General features: G+C 35.1%; 3 protein-coding genes across 3 annotated transcripts; all 3 read right to left on the minus strand.

Annotated features, from left to right (window-relative positions):
- Positions 1-2,253: 2,253 nt before the first annotated feature.
- On the minus strand, positions 2,254-3,752 carry LOC9306135 (probable purine permease 6). Its single transcript, XM_002870018.2, has 2 exons — positions 3,576-3,752; positions 2,254-3,483 (listed from the first exon to the last, which is right to left on the minus strand). Exons 1-2 carry the CDS (start codon positions 3,622-3,624, stop codon positions 2,411-2,413), a joined length of 1,122 nt encoding a protein of 373 aa, XP_002870064.1. The 5' UTR covers positions 3,625-3,752; the 3' UTR covers positions 2,254-2,410.
- Positions 3,753-4,148: 396 nt separating this feature from the next.
- Positions 4,149-6,000, minus strand: LOC9306136 (exopolygalacturonase). Its single transcript, XM_021016710.1, has 6 exons — positions 5,803-6,000; positions 5,568-5,711; positions 5,305-5,481; positions 4,934-5,223; positions 4,624-4,852; positions 4,149-4,506 (listed from the first exon to the last, which is right to left on the minus strand). The coding sequence occupies exons 1-6, from the start codon at positions 5,968-5,970 to the stop codon at positions 4,246-4,248; spliced, it is 1,269 nt and encodes a 422-aa protein (XP_020872369.1). The 5' UTR covers positions 5,971-6,000; the 3' UTR covers positions 4,149-4,245.
- Positions 6,001-8,716: 2,716 nt separating this feature from the next.
- On the minus strand, positions 8,717-10,439 carry LOC9306137 (probable WRKY transcription factor 28). Its single transcript, XM_021016520.1, has 3 exons — positions 9,745-10,439; positions 9,502-9,645; positions 8,717-9,363 (listed from the first exon to the last, which is right to left on the minus strand). Exons 1-3 carry the CDS (start codon positions 10,173-10,175, stop codon positions 8,979-8,981), a joined length of 960 nt encoding a protein of 319 aa, XP_020872179.1. The 5' UTR covers positions 10,176-10,439; the 3' UTR covers positions 8,717-8,978.
- Positions 10,440-14,009: the final 3,570 nt, after the last annotated feature.

Consider the following 14,009-nt stretch of genomic DNA (forward strand, 5'->3'; position numbering starts at 1 on the left):
TTTCCCTACATTTATCTATGTAACTAATAATAGTAGACTCACCAATCAAAATAGAATTATCTAATCAAAGGTATTGTCCAATCAAAAAATAATATCAAATAAAACCAGGCACTAGAGTTATGTTATCACAATGAAACAATAGAAATGATACAAACAGAGAGTAATATTAATAGTGTTCCAATACTAACTATATATGCAATGCTAAAAAAAACAAAACATGTTCTTTTATTTACTTTTATTTATTATTACCTCATAAAATGTTTTATTCTTTTTTTAGCCACCTGTGTTGTGGAGCAAGTCACGGAAACCTAGACGAAATAAAAATAAAATCAAACCGGAAATAAGAGAGACAAGAGAGAAGCGAAGAGCGTTTCTCACAGCAGGCGATTTGACAGCGGAGGTTGAGGTAGTCACCGGAGAGCGAGTGACAGCGGAGGTTGGAGTAGTCACTGGAGATCAAGCAACGATGGTGCTTGAGGAAGCTATGAGAGTCGGGGAAACGTAGACGAAATTAAATAAAGAAAATCAGATCTACAAATGACAAATGAGAACGCCAGTGATGGATCTATGAGCCGTGTGAGTTTTATGCAAATATTTAAGCCCTCTTACCGTGAAGTTGCTCTCTGGTCGGCTTTCACGTTGAATGCCTCCAGGCCTGATGGTTATTTAAGTTTGAGTGAAATTCGTTTAGCATTTATTCATCTTGGTGTTAACTTCACTAAAGTTGAAGCGTATGATCTGTAAAGATGTATCCAGCCGTTTCTATAAGCCTATCAAAGTCTCTTACAAAATATTTTGTAGGCTAACTTCCATGGCTTGTCTTTTCATGCACCGCACCTCTAATCCTTCCAGCTGGAACAATCTAGTTCGGAGCACACACACATTTTTTTGGGAGATGATTGGAGGTATGTTGGGAAGATATTTCATCAATGAAGGTCTTTTTGGGGCTAGCTTTGTCGGGCTCGGACCGTCCCAAAACGTTCTTAAAATGATATTTTGACTTTTCTTTTGTTAATATTTTTATTTAATATGAGATTTGTTTAAGGATTTTTTTAATAGAGTTGAAAATCTTAAACCTATTTTTTATTTGTGTTTTACTAGAAATCTAAAAATCAAATCTGTGCTCTTATATATACCTAGTTTGAAGCAGAGCCGTGCCTAAGATTTTTGTTGCCATAAGCGAAACTGAAAATATAATTCAAAAAAGTAATAATTGATAACACATATAATTCTTAAATATTTTTAAAAATATAACACAACTTCTATGGAAATAATTCATAATATCATTTGTTAAAAACAAATTACAAAAAAAACTGTTATAAATTTTTTCTTTATCTAGTGGTTTATGATAATGTCGTTATTGTGTCACCATCCGATTTCAACGTGGCATAATGCATGTTACTAAAAAACTAGAATAAAAACGAAGATATAGCAAATACGGTATATAATTTAAAAATTGTATTTTAAAATAGTAAAATAAGTATTGAACAAAAATAAATTGGATAAAAATGACTAACTAAAAGAATCTGGTAACAAATAAGAAATTAGTACAAAAATGATAAAATGGAGAACATTGAGGTGAATAAAAAAACGTATGGACACATTAAAATATCTATAAGAAATATATATATATATATATATATATATATATATATATATATATATATATATTAGCATTTGAGTTATTGGTGGGCATTTGAGGTCAAACGAACAATAATTTGACAAACAACTTTATCAGTGATGAGTAAATATTTATAAACATGATCTCTTAAATTTTCTATTGAATTTGATGCCGTAGGCGAACGTTTCTTTATTCCTTGCATAGGCACGGCCTTGGTTTGAAGTCTTCTGATTTTATATTTTATTAATTTGATATGAATTTATACAATTTATTTGATTTTAAACTTTTTATTTTAAACTAAATTGGCTTTAGTTGTTATCTTAATTCTGATTGACTCGTTTCATACATAAATTCTTTTTTTAAGAGATATTATAAATTATAAGTTTGTTTTTTTCGTCGAAAGAAAAACCTAAAAAAACCCGGAAAAGAATTGTAGTCGTGTTAGAGCTCGGCCAAGCTCAAATATATGCGGTTTTGTGGACTTCCAGCCGGGCCGAGCTGGGTAGCCCGATTTCCATGCCTTTACAAAACCAATCCCTCGTCTCTTCCAAGTCACTTGAATTGTACTCAGAGACTCGCCATCGTTGGTTTGTGGCCTCTTATCTACGTATCACTTGAACTGTATTCAGAAGTTAACAAAGGTACAAGAAGACAGAGTACACTTGATATTTTAAAAACTTTCCAATTTTATTCTAGCTAGTGACTACTATATATAACTGTTTATTGGTTCTTATTTACAAGCTTTGGTTCTTGGATCTTTGTCTAAGCTTGGCCATGAATATTATCTTCTTACATTTCTTCTTTTTCTTCATGTTGTGGAAGCTCTTGCTCTTCTTCTGGTTTTCGATCATCGACATAATGCTGGTAAGCATAAGAAACAAATCCCCATATGGCCAAAAACATTGCAATCAACTTGATTCGGCTCATCTCATCGCGGAAGAACACAACAGCGAGAACAGGAACCACGGGTAAACATATAGTACTTATGACATTCGAAAAAAGCGATGAAACTTCAAGAATCAAACCAACACTACCAATTGAAAAAGCTTGCCATGATATCGTTGAACCAATTGTTATCAAAAGGTAAGAGTTTTTCCCTAGTTGAAACTCTTGCATTTCTGTACTCAACATTTTCCACCCACCACTTCCAAAAAGTCCAACCACAACAATACAAGTAGCTACCAAAGATGGATATGTAGCCATATCTAAAATCGCCTTAAAAGTGTATTTCTTTAAGATCTTTTCGAACGCGTAATCTGTTAAAGAAAGCACCAGAGAATAACCAGCTGAGCCACCGATCGCGCAGATGTATCCAATCACATAGTTGGACTTAGAGGAAGAAGAATTAGAAGATTCAGGCTCATGTTGGATAACAAGAAGTGTAGAAGATATGGTTAAGAGAACAAGTGAATTGAGTATAAATGGTGTGATTTTTTGTGAGTTTAGGAAGTAAGAGAAGACGGCATTAAAAGCCAATTGCGACGCGGAGATCAAAGAGAAAGTTGAGACAGGAAGGTAGAGTAATCCAAAGGAGTACATAACACTGTGCCCCGCAACAAGCAAGCCAAGTCCAATATACACTAAAGACAGTGTCAAGAAGGAAGGAGTAGGTTTCTTGGTTATGGTTTTATTCTTGGAAGGCTCAGGCTTTATGTAATAATAGCAAGGAAGGGTTAGAGGAAACCCAACAAGCTGAACCAAGGTCTCGAGCCATGTGCTTTTACCGCCTTTGTCATAGTAAAGTCTACCTAAGAGAGTGGCTATTGTCTCTCCAGCTAAGAGAAGAGTGACATAGAGAGACACTCTTAACCTCCACGAGTAGTTGTGACTTCTCTCTTCTGTTGAAACTTTCCCTTCAGGTTCTATCATTAACACATGAAACAGAACAAGAACATAACGTAAGAGAAGAACAACACAAGAAGCTCTACGCTGGAATTTCTGTAAGAATACTTACCGCCATTTACGCGAAGATGGAGTTCTTGAGTTTCTGATTCTAGTTCCATCGTAAAAACCGGAAGGAGCAATATCTCAGGGAACAAATAAAGATGGTGTTGCTTACTTATATAACAGGCAAATGCGTATGCATATATTATTCTTTTTATAAACAAAATTAGTATTATTTTACATTAAGATTTCAGTTTTTAAAACTTTTAAGTACTATATCGTTATAATTTGTGCTACTAACCATTCCCCGGAAATTGTTAAATGGCACTCTTGGAATGGACCATCTCCTCCATTTTTGTAGGAACCAATCTTTAAACGAACCAAATTTCATTACCAACCAGTATTTTCATTTTCTAATCATATATCTTTTATTATTTAGCCAAATAAATTCCTTAGGGTACTAGCAATTTATCTATAGACACAAAGTATCAAACTTACCAACCAGTATTACCAACCGTTAAACACGAACCAAATTTTATTACCAGCCAGTATTCTTGCCATATTTCTTTTATTATTTAGCCAAAAACATTCCTTAGAGTACTAGCAATTTATCTATAGACAACAAAAGTATCAAAACTTAATATGACCATATGAAGATAACAACGTGTCCGAAAAGAAAGCACAAAAGTTAAGTACAAGATAAACTTAATATGACCATATGATGATAGTGATGATGATAATTAGTGACATGGAGGTGGGATTTGAGTTCCAATGTAATTAGCTCTAACGTTTCTACAAGAAGAAGAGACAGCTTCATTTCCTCTGTTTCTGCTCTGTTTTCTTCCTCCATCAGAAGAAGAAAGATCAAGATGAACATTCTCTAAGTACACTTTTTTACATGGCATTCCTCTGCTACAATGCAGCTGCACCGCGACCCGTGAAGATGATGTCCCTCTTATATTCTTGAAGTATATCTCACTCAGCTCCACCTTCGAAGGTACCTACAACAACAAAATGAATCAAAAGAAAACTCTCAGTCCCAAACACAATGCTAAACCGGCGTTAGCCCCTGTTTAATCTAAAAGTAGCTAGAGATTTGAGTGTTAAAGAAGACTCACATTTGAAATGCAAGAAGAGAAAGGACAATAAGACTGATCAATGATGATTGGATTAGTCACATTGTTCATAATAATATTCTCAAAAGTCATGTTGGTAGCAGCACTTAGACCAGGAGAATTAGCCCACGTTTTGATCCTTATCCCATTCGTCGTACCGCTAATCTTGCAATCCTTCACCACCAGTCCTTTAACATCTTTCTCATTTGGATATCTCCCTAAACTCCCAACGCTTTAAACGCAAGAAAACAAACCGTTTAATAAACTCAACAGCAGATAAACAGTTACAAAAAAGCGGTTTTTAACATTTTACCTTATACCATGTCCTGGTCCACATTTGATACTTGTGATTGTGATCTGAGAATTTCCTTGTCCTATAGAGACACAATCATCTCCAGTTGCGATATGTGAACGCGAGAAATACACATTCGAGCTGCGTTCGATATGTATACCATCTGTATTTGGACTATCAGAAGGAGCAGTGATGTTGAGTCTTGTCCCTTTGAAGTCTCTGCACTCTACTAATGCTATATGAAAGAACTTGCTATTCACTGAGCTTATCCTTCTTACCACTGTTCTGTTCATCCCCACAAACTTCAAGCTCTGAAATCAATAACCGCACGGGTTTCGATTAAAAAGGAAAATAGTTTAAGATCAAATTCAATGTTTAAAGAGTTATCTCACAGTTGGGAGGAGTTTGCAGTTAGAATCAGAAGTACAGTTATTAAACGGCCAAGCTAAGGCGCCTTGACCGTCAAATGTTCCACCTCCAGTAAGAGTTAACCCATTGATCCATCCAAACTCAATCCAAGCACCGCCTGATCTATACTTTGATAGGTCAGTTGATGCCTTAAGATGACCCTAATTTCAGTTACGTGCAGAGAAAGAAATCATTAATCAAACACACAACAAAGACAGATTTTGGAGAGTGTTGATGAAAAAACTACCTTAACTCGAACAGTGAGATTGGATACATTAGTGCAAGGACCAGAGAATCTGAGAGGACCAACAGAGAATTCACCTCTTGGGATTATAAAATGTACAGAGCTTGAAGATGATTTACATGCCTTGTCCCATGCTGCTACAAAGGCCTTTAAAATCATCAATTACTTAGCTGAATCTTGTAACTAAATTAGATTCATCTAAAAAAAAAAAAACACAGATCTGTTGTAAGAAAAAAACCTTGGTGTGGTCTCTGTGGTCGTTAGCTCGAGCACCAAAGCTACGGATATCAACAAGGAAAACAGAGCTTTTGTCTACTCTGGTTTCTGCTTCAGAAGAAGATAATAATATTACAAAGATGAAGGAGAAAATTTTCAGGTAACGAAAATTCTCCATCTCAATGTGCATACATACACTGCTCCTAAGATTGAAAACTGCTTTGCAAAACTGTAAATTTTAGTGAAGTAAAAAAATGAATCATTTTTTACAATTAGTTAACCGTTTATTTTACCCCCACGATCTGAGCTAGTGGGAAGCTTGAACCTCGTGAGAGCTTTATCGCTCTTTGGATCACAACTTTGGGCTCAATTTGGATTTCCATACTTTTGGGCCCATTTATTACAATTTTTGGAGAAATTAAGGAAACGTCATTAGGAACAAAAACAAGATAGAGGTTTTCTTTTTTAATGTTACGAATATAGAATTTCTTGTTAATACAATCCTTCTACTGTATACCTTTAAAAACCGTCAAGAGTGAGATTATTTATATCCACTTAGAATTAATAATGTTGACACTTAAATTGACGTGCCTAAAAGTTGGATTATTGTATTTGTATCTGTCATTTAAATAAGAAGAGACGTATCAAAGATGTATGAGGAGGATAGTAAAATACATTTATTTACCAGCAAACTCCAATTATTGATTGAGAAAATTGGTCATTAAAAACATATTATATAATTTCAACAATTCTATTCACTATATAATATGAATGTAAGTCAAAAAGAAGGTGGTAACAAAATTTAAGACCAATGATATCCTAAAGCATAGTTGTTTATAAACTAGTATATGTTTGCCAACTTTAACTCTAGCTTTCGTACCGGTTTGATACAAAAGTATTTTAGGTATTAATTCATCATTACTTGAATACATTTAATTATGGGTAGCTCTAATTGTTGACATGGAGGATTTGGATTCGAATGTAGTATTTTGCATGAACCCATGAGTTTGTCAACTATATATAAATATTTTTTTGCAATATCCACGCATTTTTCATTAGTACAATCAATCGGTCATTGGCAATTATTATTCTCTCCAATAGTTAGAAACGATATTTACACGTCCAAAACGATTTCGATGCTTAGATTTGTGTTTGATTCATCTTGGAGAAGTATTTGAGAGATGATATTCCGCCATTAGAATATGATTTGAATTCTTCTTTAAAATTGACGTGATGAATTGATTTTTCTTGAGATATAAGATTCTTTTCACTTTATAAAACGGAGCTTTTTGTATGTATTTTTCTACTATTATATAATGTTTGTCATATCATTATAGTTGTCTAGGGACTAGGGGGTTTGGCAATTACTTGATTCTCCCGGAAGATCTTTTATAACTTTGCTTCTCTTTCTAACATTCTGGCTATCTTTTTGTTTTTGTTAGGTGAATTCGATTACGACCCCGAAAACAAAAAATCATTATCACGAGATTTGTTTGTAATTTGTATCATCAGCAAATTAATATATTACTGAAAAATACTAAATAAATGTTTCTCTAATACAGATTTGCGTCAAATGGATTTTCCGTATGATTTGATTTATGATTGGACTTGGTTTGGTTTGATTTGATCACATCAATTATCATCTGTGTAGGCCAAATTATTCTCAGTCAAAACATGTACAAATTTAGTCAAAATCTAGAACATATGAAGGATTTATATAGGTATATATTTATTAGGTTTCTCAAAATTGCTATACCTTAGCTTTGTAAGAATTAATACGTAATGTTATGGCTCTATTGATACAATTTTCAATTTTTTTTTGTTTCAAGAAATATTCCAATGCAAATTTTGCGAGTGGCTATTGTGAATGTGTCACACAATTAAAAAGAACGTCTTTAGAAAATCTACTGTATTTGAAGTGAACTAATACAAATTGAGTATGATGATTGATCATGAAAAGATTCGAGATTGGACATATCAGTTGAATTTCAAAATTTAAGCATAGTTTTCAAATAGGAAACTGAAGTTACATTAGCCACATGATCTATAATCTCATATGACTCATCATTCATCTCATATATGACATAAATGCGCTCCCAAATAATAGTATTGCATATTCAGAAATTTGGTACTATTACTTTCGTCATAAAATACTTATATATAGAAATACTTATATATAGAATCCACTATTACTTTGTTGCCTATATTTTCATATGCACAAACACATTTACAAGTTAATAAAGAGATCTTTTTTTCTAAGATTCTTCTTCGCATCCTTCCCCTTCCTTCATTTTTTTTTTTTTTGCCGTTCATTAATTCTATAAATCTGAGATTTGATATATTTTTAAAAGAATATAATTTTTATGACTGTTTTGTATTCTTATTTGTATTTTTCGTTTCTTGAATTTAAACATTGTTTTCAGTTTTGATGGTAGGGGTAATATTATTGGTCCACAGTCTATGTTTCCATGTGTGTGTGGATAAGATAGAAAGCAGAGGCAGTCAAATCTTTTATTCGGTCCATTCTCTAATTAGGACACAACGTAGAACTCAACTTGTTTTGTTTTTTCTTTACTTGTTCACACACATAGATATTCGTCGTCCACAACTTAAATTCTTTATATCGACACCCTTATTTTAAATTCTTGTTCATTTTTTTCTGTTAAATTAATCAAGAGATGTTTAAACTAATTCTCACAAATTGTGAAAATGCAGATACTTTAAAATTAAATTTCCACAATGATCAACCATAATTTAAATCAGTAGGAAATTTACCATTTAAACTTGTAAATTTTAAATTAAGTTTCCCGAAAATCATATGTATCTAATCAACATTTGGGAACTCTATCGTAGGCTAGAGTTATGTCTTTTTTTTCGCTTCTACATATGATAGTACACATTACATAACATAATATCATATTGTAAAACTACCCAAAAGAAGAAAATATAATCTTACAAAATCGAAGCAAAAATATGTATCCAACGTGCGGTAACACATTACACATCATCAAATATAATCAAGCCCAATTTACGTCTCATTCTCTCATAAAAAATATGTACATGCAAATAAGAGAGACAAAATAAGATCTTAGTTACATATAAGTTTTTTTTCTCTACCTCTCTCTCTCTCTCTCAATAAATATAAGTAGCTAGTATATATAAGTGTATATATAAGTAGTTAATTATAACAATGATCGATCAAGGTTCTTGCTTGAAGAAAATTGAAGGAAATATCTCCCTCAAGAGTTCGTACTCACCCCCTTGATGATACTCTTGATGAGAACTAGGGTTTGCATTCACACTACCATAACCACTTTGTCCATATCCATAATCCAAAGCCGCCGCCGCCGCAGAACCACCGTTAGTATAAGCCGCCGTCCTAAACATATCATGTGCAAAGCTTCTTGGAGTCAAGAGATCTGCGGAGAACATAGCAGCTGCCGCGGAACTTCCCCGGAGATTAGTCGGAATCGGGTGGTTGTGTTGACCCTCGTAAGTTGTGATCACAACCGTTGGATCTTGAAACGATCTCTCCACTCGTTTCTTCACGTTGCACCTCTGCGTTGTACATCTATAGTAACTCCTATATTTTCGTTTGCATTGGCTATTATCAGTTACACTATAATGTTCCGAATTTTTCTCGCACGATTTTTTGGTCAAACTAAAAAGACTATAAACGAAAATGCAAAACAAAAAGAAGGAAAAAAAAGATAGTAATTACCTTGGATAAGGGCTATTTTTTACAGCCTTTTGGCCGTATTTTCTCCATCTATAACCATCTTCAAGATGATCAACTTCACTTTTAGTCATAAACGAGACTCGTGGCTCTCTTTGTTTCTTCACCTCATTCTTTTTCGTTTTCCCACTGAAATCATATATACACTATAAAATTAGTATACATGCTAGAATAAATTCCTAAACCATGGTTTTATTTCATAAAAATACTTATATAGTTATGACTTACACTTTTTTGGAACTTTGATCTTCTTCTCCGACTAACTCTCGTTTCCTCCTACTCTTGCCGGAATCTTCCCCGGGATGATCAGCCTCACTAGATGAAGAATTAGATGCAGAAACCCTAGTTTCAGTCTCGTTGCATGCACCACCATTGATTACATCATTAGTAACATCACGGTTTGGTTCTTGATCGATCGAAGAGTTGAAAACCTCTGATGAAGAGGGAGAAAGACCAAAAGATTTTTGAAGTAGAGATTCATACGCTCCTGGAGAACTTTGGAGGCAATCGGTGAAGGAGTAAGTAGATGGATACAAACCGTTTTGTGATGAGATATTTCCATAAGAAGATGGATTTGAAGTAGGTAGATTCATCATTTCGTGCAAGGAAAACGATGATGGGTATTGGTAGTTGTAGAGATCTCTGGTTTCATTAGACATGGTGAAGAGAGAAAAAAAAAAGTAAAAGAAGACAAAGAAGAAGAGAGGAGATAAGCCTTTTAGGTTTGGGGATTAGGTTTTTAGGTTTTTTTCCTAGAAGGTCTAGATTGGTGCTTGGACTTTAATTGGGTCTTCGTCTCTCTTTCTCGTATTTATGCATTTTGAAACTCAAAAAAGGAAGAGAGAGAGAAGAATAATATGATTTTGGCTTTAATTAAGTAAGTATAATGGGATATTATTCAATGGTACGTGTGTGAATCCAAATTCATGTCAATACTTTTATTTTTCTCTTAACTTTGTTTTTTTATAGGTAATCTCAATTATAAAACGTTCAAATAGTCATTTCTATTGTTTTATCAAGGGATCAAATGTGTATAAAGTAAATTTAAAATAAATTAATGTGAACGAGCAAGTTAATGTGTGTGTGTATATATATTCAACAAATAAGATATAAAAGTGGATATTTTTATTTGTGATATCATGTTATGCCTTTTGAATGACTTTTTGGCTTATGGCAATAAGAACTTTACATAAAGCTAAGTTGACAAAAATAGAGCTGCAAATCTGGCTTCTAGTGAGGAAACATACTTAAGCTTCTATATTTTTAATGCATAGTTCTTTCTTTACGAATTTATTTAATTGCAAGTCCCTCTATACTACTAAATACATTTCTTCGAGTCTTTGAATTGTATCTTCGTTAAAATTTCCTAAAAATCTACTTTCTATTTTTCCACATTTGATAAACATACAAAAATTTTGGGTTCTTTTTTTTTTTTTTTTTTTTTTTGTGCCAATAATTTTGGGTTCTTTTGGTGTGCTACATTTTTTATCGGGCCAAAAAGCAAGACATGAAAAGTTCTCACCTTTTATTTTCTTTCCCACATAATACGTGGCACAGTGAACGGACGCGCTACGACTAAACGGCGCGTGGAGGTGGAGGAAGACGACGTAATTGAAGGAGTCTTAGTCACCGTAGACTATGTGTTACCGGAAACCGGAAACAGTCCGTCACTCGTTGGTCCCTTGGTGAGCATAAAGAAGTAAGAGGCAGTCAAAGATTCAATCGAAAAAAAAGTTAGGAAAAATAAAATTTTATGTTTGGGATGTTGGAGATACAATCCAAGTCCCACATCGGAAGTTTGATGGGACAATCAATAATATATAAAGGGTTAGGGCCAATCCACTAATTGCCAATTAGTTTTTAGTTGGAAGCCCAGAATTAGCCCAAATTTAACATGGTATCAGAGCCCAAGATTCAAATTCTGGTGGACCTAGAAAAGTGGATACGGACATACCTCAAACCCGAGTAATGGGGGCCCGAGAAAGGGGCTTATTATCGATCCGAGTGAGGGATCGAGGAGGTGTGTTAAGATCCATGTGGTCCTTGGATTGAAGGGGAGATTGTTGGAGATACAATCCAAGTCCCACATCGGAAGTTTGATGGGACAATCAATAATATATAAAGGGTTAGGGCCAATCCACTAATTGCCAATTGGTTTTTAGTTGGAAGCCCAGAATTAGCCCAAATTTAATTTGGTATCAGAGCGGTTTAACGATCGCCTTGTGAAACACGGATTCAACAAAGCCGAGTGATGGCAGATGTTGTTGATCCCGTGCCGCGCCAAAAGAAGGTGGCGAAGACCGTCATCCAATGTCCTATGCTAAACGATACAAACTACACGGTATGGGCTATGAGGATGAAGGTCTTGTTACGCATAAACAAGGTTTGGGACACCATAGATCCTGGTTCAACGGATGCAGAGAAGAATGATGTTGCTATCGGGTTATTGTTCCAATCCATCACGGAAGCCCTAATCTTGCAAATTGGTGAAACAGACTCTCCAAAAGGTATATGGGAGTCAATCAAGTCTAAAAATCAAGGAGCTGAAAGAGTTAAGGAAGCTAGACTTCAAACCCTAATGGCTGAGTTTGAAAGGATGGTGATGAAAGACTCGGAATCAATCGATACCTTTGCGGGAAGGTTAGCGGAGGTGGCGTCTCAATCCGCAGCTCTAGGTCATACGATTGATAAGCCAAAACTTGTTAAGAAATTTCTTAACAGCTTACCACAATCAAAATATATTCAAATCATAGTTTCATTGGAACAAGTCTTGGACCTAAACAATACTAGCTTTGAAGACATAGTAGGACGATTAAAGGTATACGAGTCACGTATACGTGGTGTAGAAAGTAACATTGATACACAAGGAAACCTATTGTTTACAAGCACGGATTCGCGTGGGTACCAAGGAAGCTTTGAGAATTCCCGAGGAAGAGGGAGAGGTCGTGGTAGAGGAAGGAGTAATCGGGGTAGAGGCCGTGGAGGTTTCAACACACAAGATCAATCAAAAGAGAAGAAAGATCGATCTAATGTTGTGTGCTTCCGATGTGATAAGGCAGGTCACTTTGCTTCGGTTTGCCCTGAAAGGAAACAAAAACTACAAGAGGCTAACAAGGTAGAGACACAAGAGGCGGATGCAGCTCTCTACATGCATGAGATAGTGTTCCTTAATGAAGAAAATTTGATTCCTAAGAAGTATGAATCGGATAAAGGAGAAGAAGGAATATGGTACTTAGATAATGGAGCTAGCAATCACATGACCGGAGTAAAGACTTATTTCTCGGAGTTGAATGAAAACGTCAAAGGCAAGGTAAGATTTGGAGATGGATCGTGTGTTAACATTGATGGAAAAGGATCAATTCTGTTTCAAGGAAAAACAGGGGAGCAACAACTTTTAACCGAGATTTACTACATCCCCGAGTTAAAGAGCAATATCCTAAGTCTAGGACAAGCCACCGAGTATGGTTGTGATGTTAGGATGCGTCAAGATTACCTAACATTACATGACCCGAATGGACGTCTCTTGGTAAAAGTTGAAAGATCTCCAAATAGACTCTACAAGATTAATCTCAAAATTGGTAAGCCTATTTGTCTACATTCAAGAATCGAAGAAGATACATGGAGATGGCACGCAAGACTTGGTCATGTAAGCTTTAAAACCATTGAATCGATGTCAACAAACGAGATGGTCTATGGTCTACCAAAGCTAAGTAGTGAAAAACGAATTTGCGAGTCATGTTTGGTGGGAAAACAAACTCGTCAAGCCTTTCCTAAAGCATCACAATTTCGGGCCTCAAGTGTGTTGGAGTTACTACATGCGGATTTGTGTGGACCAATCACACCCGCTACTCTTGCTAGGAACAAGTATATCTTTGTGATCATTGATGATTTTTCAAGATATATGTGGACAATTTTGCTAAGAGAGAAAAGTGAAGCATTTGAGAAGTTCAAGATGTTTAAAGCTCTTGTCGAGAAAGAACTTGGAAAGACCATCTTTACTTTACGGACGGATAGAGGTGGTGAGTTTACTTCAAGAGACTTTCAAGAATTTTGTGACAAGAATGGGATAAAGAGACACTTGACGGCTCCTTATACACCACAACAAAACGGCGTAGTTGAGAGAAGAAACCGTACATTGATGGAGATGACAAGAAGCATTCTAAAAGCAATGCAAGTGCCAAACTACCTTTGGGGAGAAGCCATACGTCATTCTACTTACCTAATCAACCGGATACCTACGGAAGCTTTGAAAAATCAGACTCCATACGAATGCTTGAAGGACAAGAAACCAAGTTTAGATCATCTTAGAGTATTCGGCTGCCTTGCTCATGCAAAAATTGAATCCGAACACTTAAAGAAGTTAGATGATCGGTCTCAAACTTTGGTGAACCTTGGGATCGAGCCGGGATCCAAGGCATATAGGCTTTACAATCCAACGACTAGGAGAATTGTTGTGAGCCGCGATGTTGTTTTCAATGAGAAGTCATGTTGGA

Source organism: Arabidopsis lyrata (assembly GCF_000004255.2).
Source record: "Arabidopsis lyrata subsp. lyrata unplaced genomic scaffold ARALYscaffold_7, whole genome shotgun sequence".
Lineage (NCBI taxonomy): Eukaryota > Viridiplantae > Streptophyta > Magnoliopsida > Brassicales > Brassicaceae > Arabidopsis > Arabidopsis lyrata.

Excerpts from the sequence above, each read along its gene's own strand:
- LOC9306137 (XM_021016520.1), bottom strand. The coding sequence starts at position 10,175 with ATGTCTAATGAAACCAGAGATCTCTACAACTACCAATACCCATCATCG. Across the intron at positions 9,646-9,744 it reads GATCAAAGTTCCAAAAAAGT|TGGGAAAACGAAAAAGAATG; the intron begins GTAAGTCATAAC and ends ATATGATTTCAG. Across the intron at positions 9,364-9,501 it reads AAAAATAGCCCTTATCCAAG|GAGTTACTATAGATGTACAA; the intron begins GTAATTACTATC and ends ACGAAAATATAG.
- LOC9306135 (XM_002870018.2), bottom strand. The coding sequence starts at position 3,624 with ATGGAACTAGAATCAGAAACTCAAGAACTCCATCTTCGCGTAAATGGC. Across the intron at positions 3,484-3,575 it reads CCATCTTCGCGTAAATGGCG|AACCTGAAGGGAAAGTTTCA; the intron begins GTAAGTATTCTT and ends TGTTAATGATAG.
- LOC9306136 (XM_021016710.1), bottom strand. The coding sequence starts at position 5,970 with ATGCACATTGAGATGGAGAATTTTCGTTACCTGAAAATTTTCTCCTTC. Across the intron at positions 4,853-4,933 it reads GGACCAGGACATGGTATAAG|CGTTGGGAGTTTAGGGAGAT; the intron begins GTAAAATGTTAA and ends TTGCGTTTAAAG. Across the intron at positions 4,507-4,623 it reads TCTCTTCTTGCATTTCAAAT|GTACCTTCGAAGGTGGAGCT; the intron begins GTGAGTCTTCTT and ends TTGTTGTTGTAG.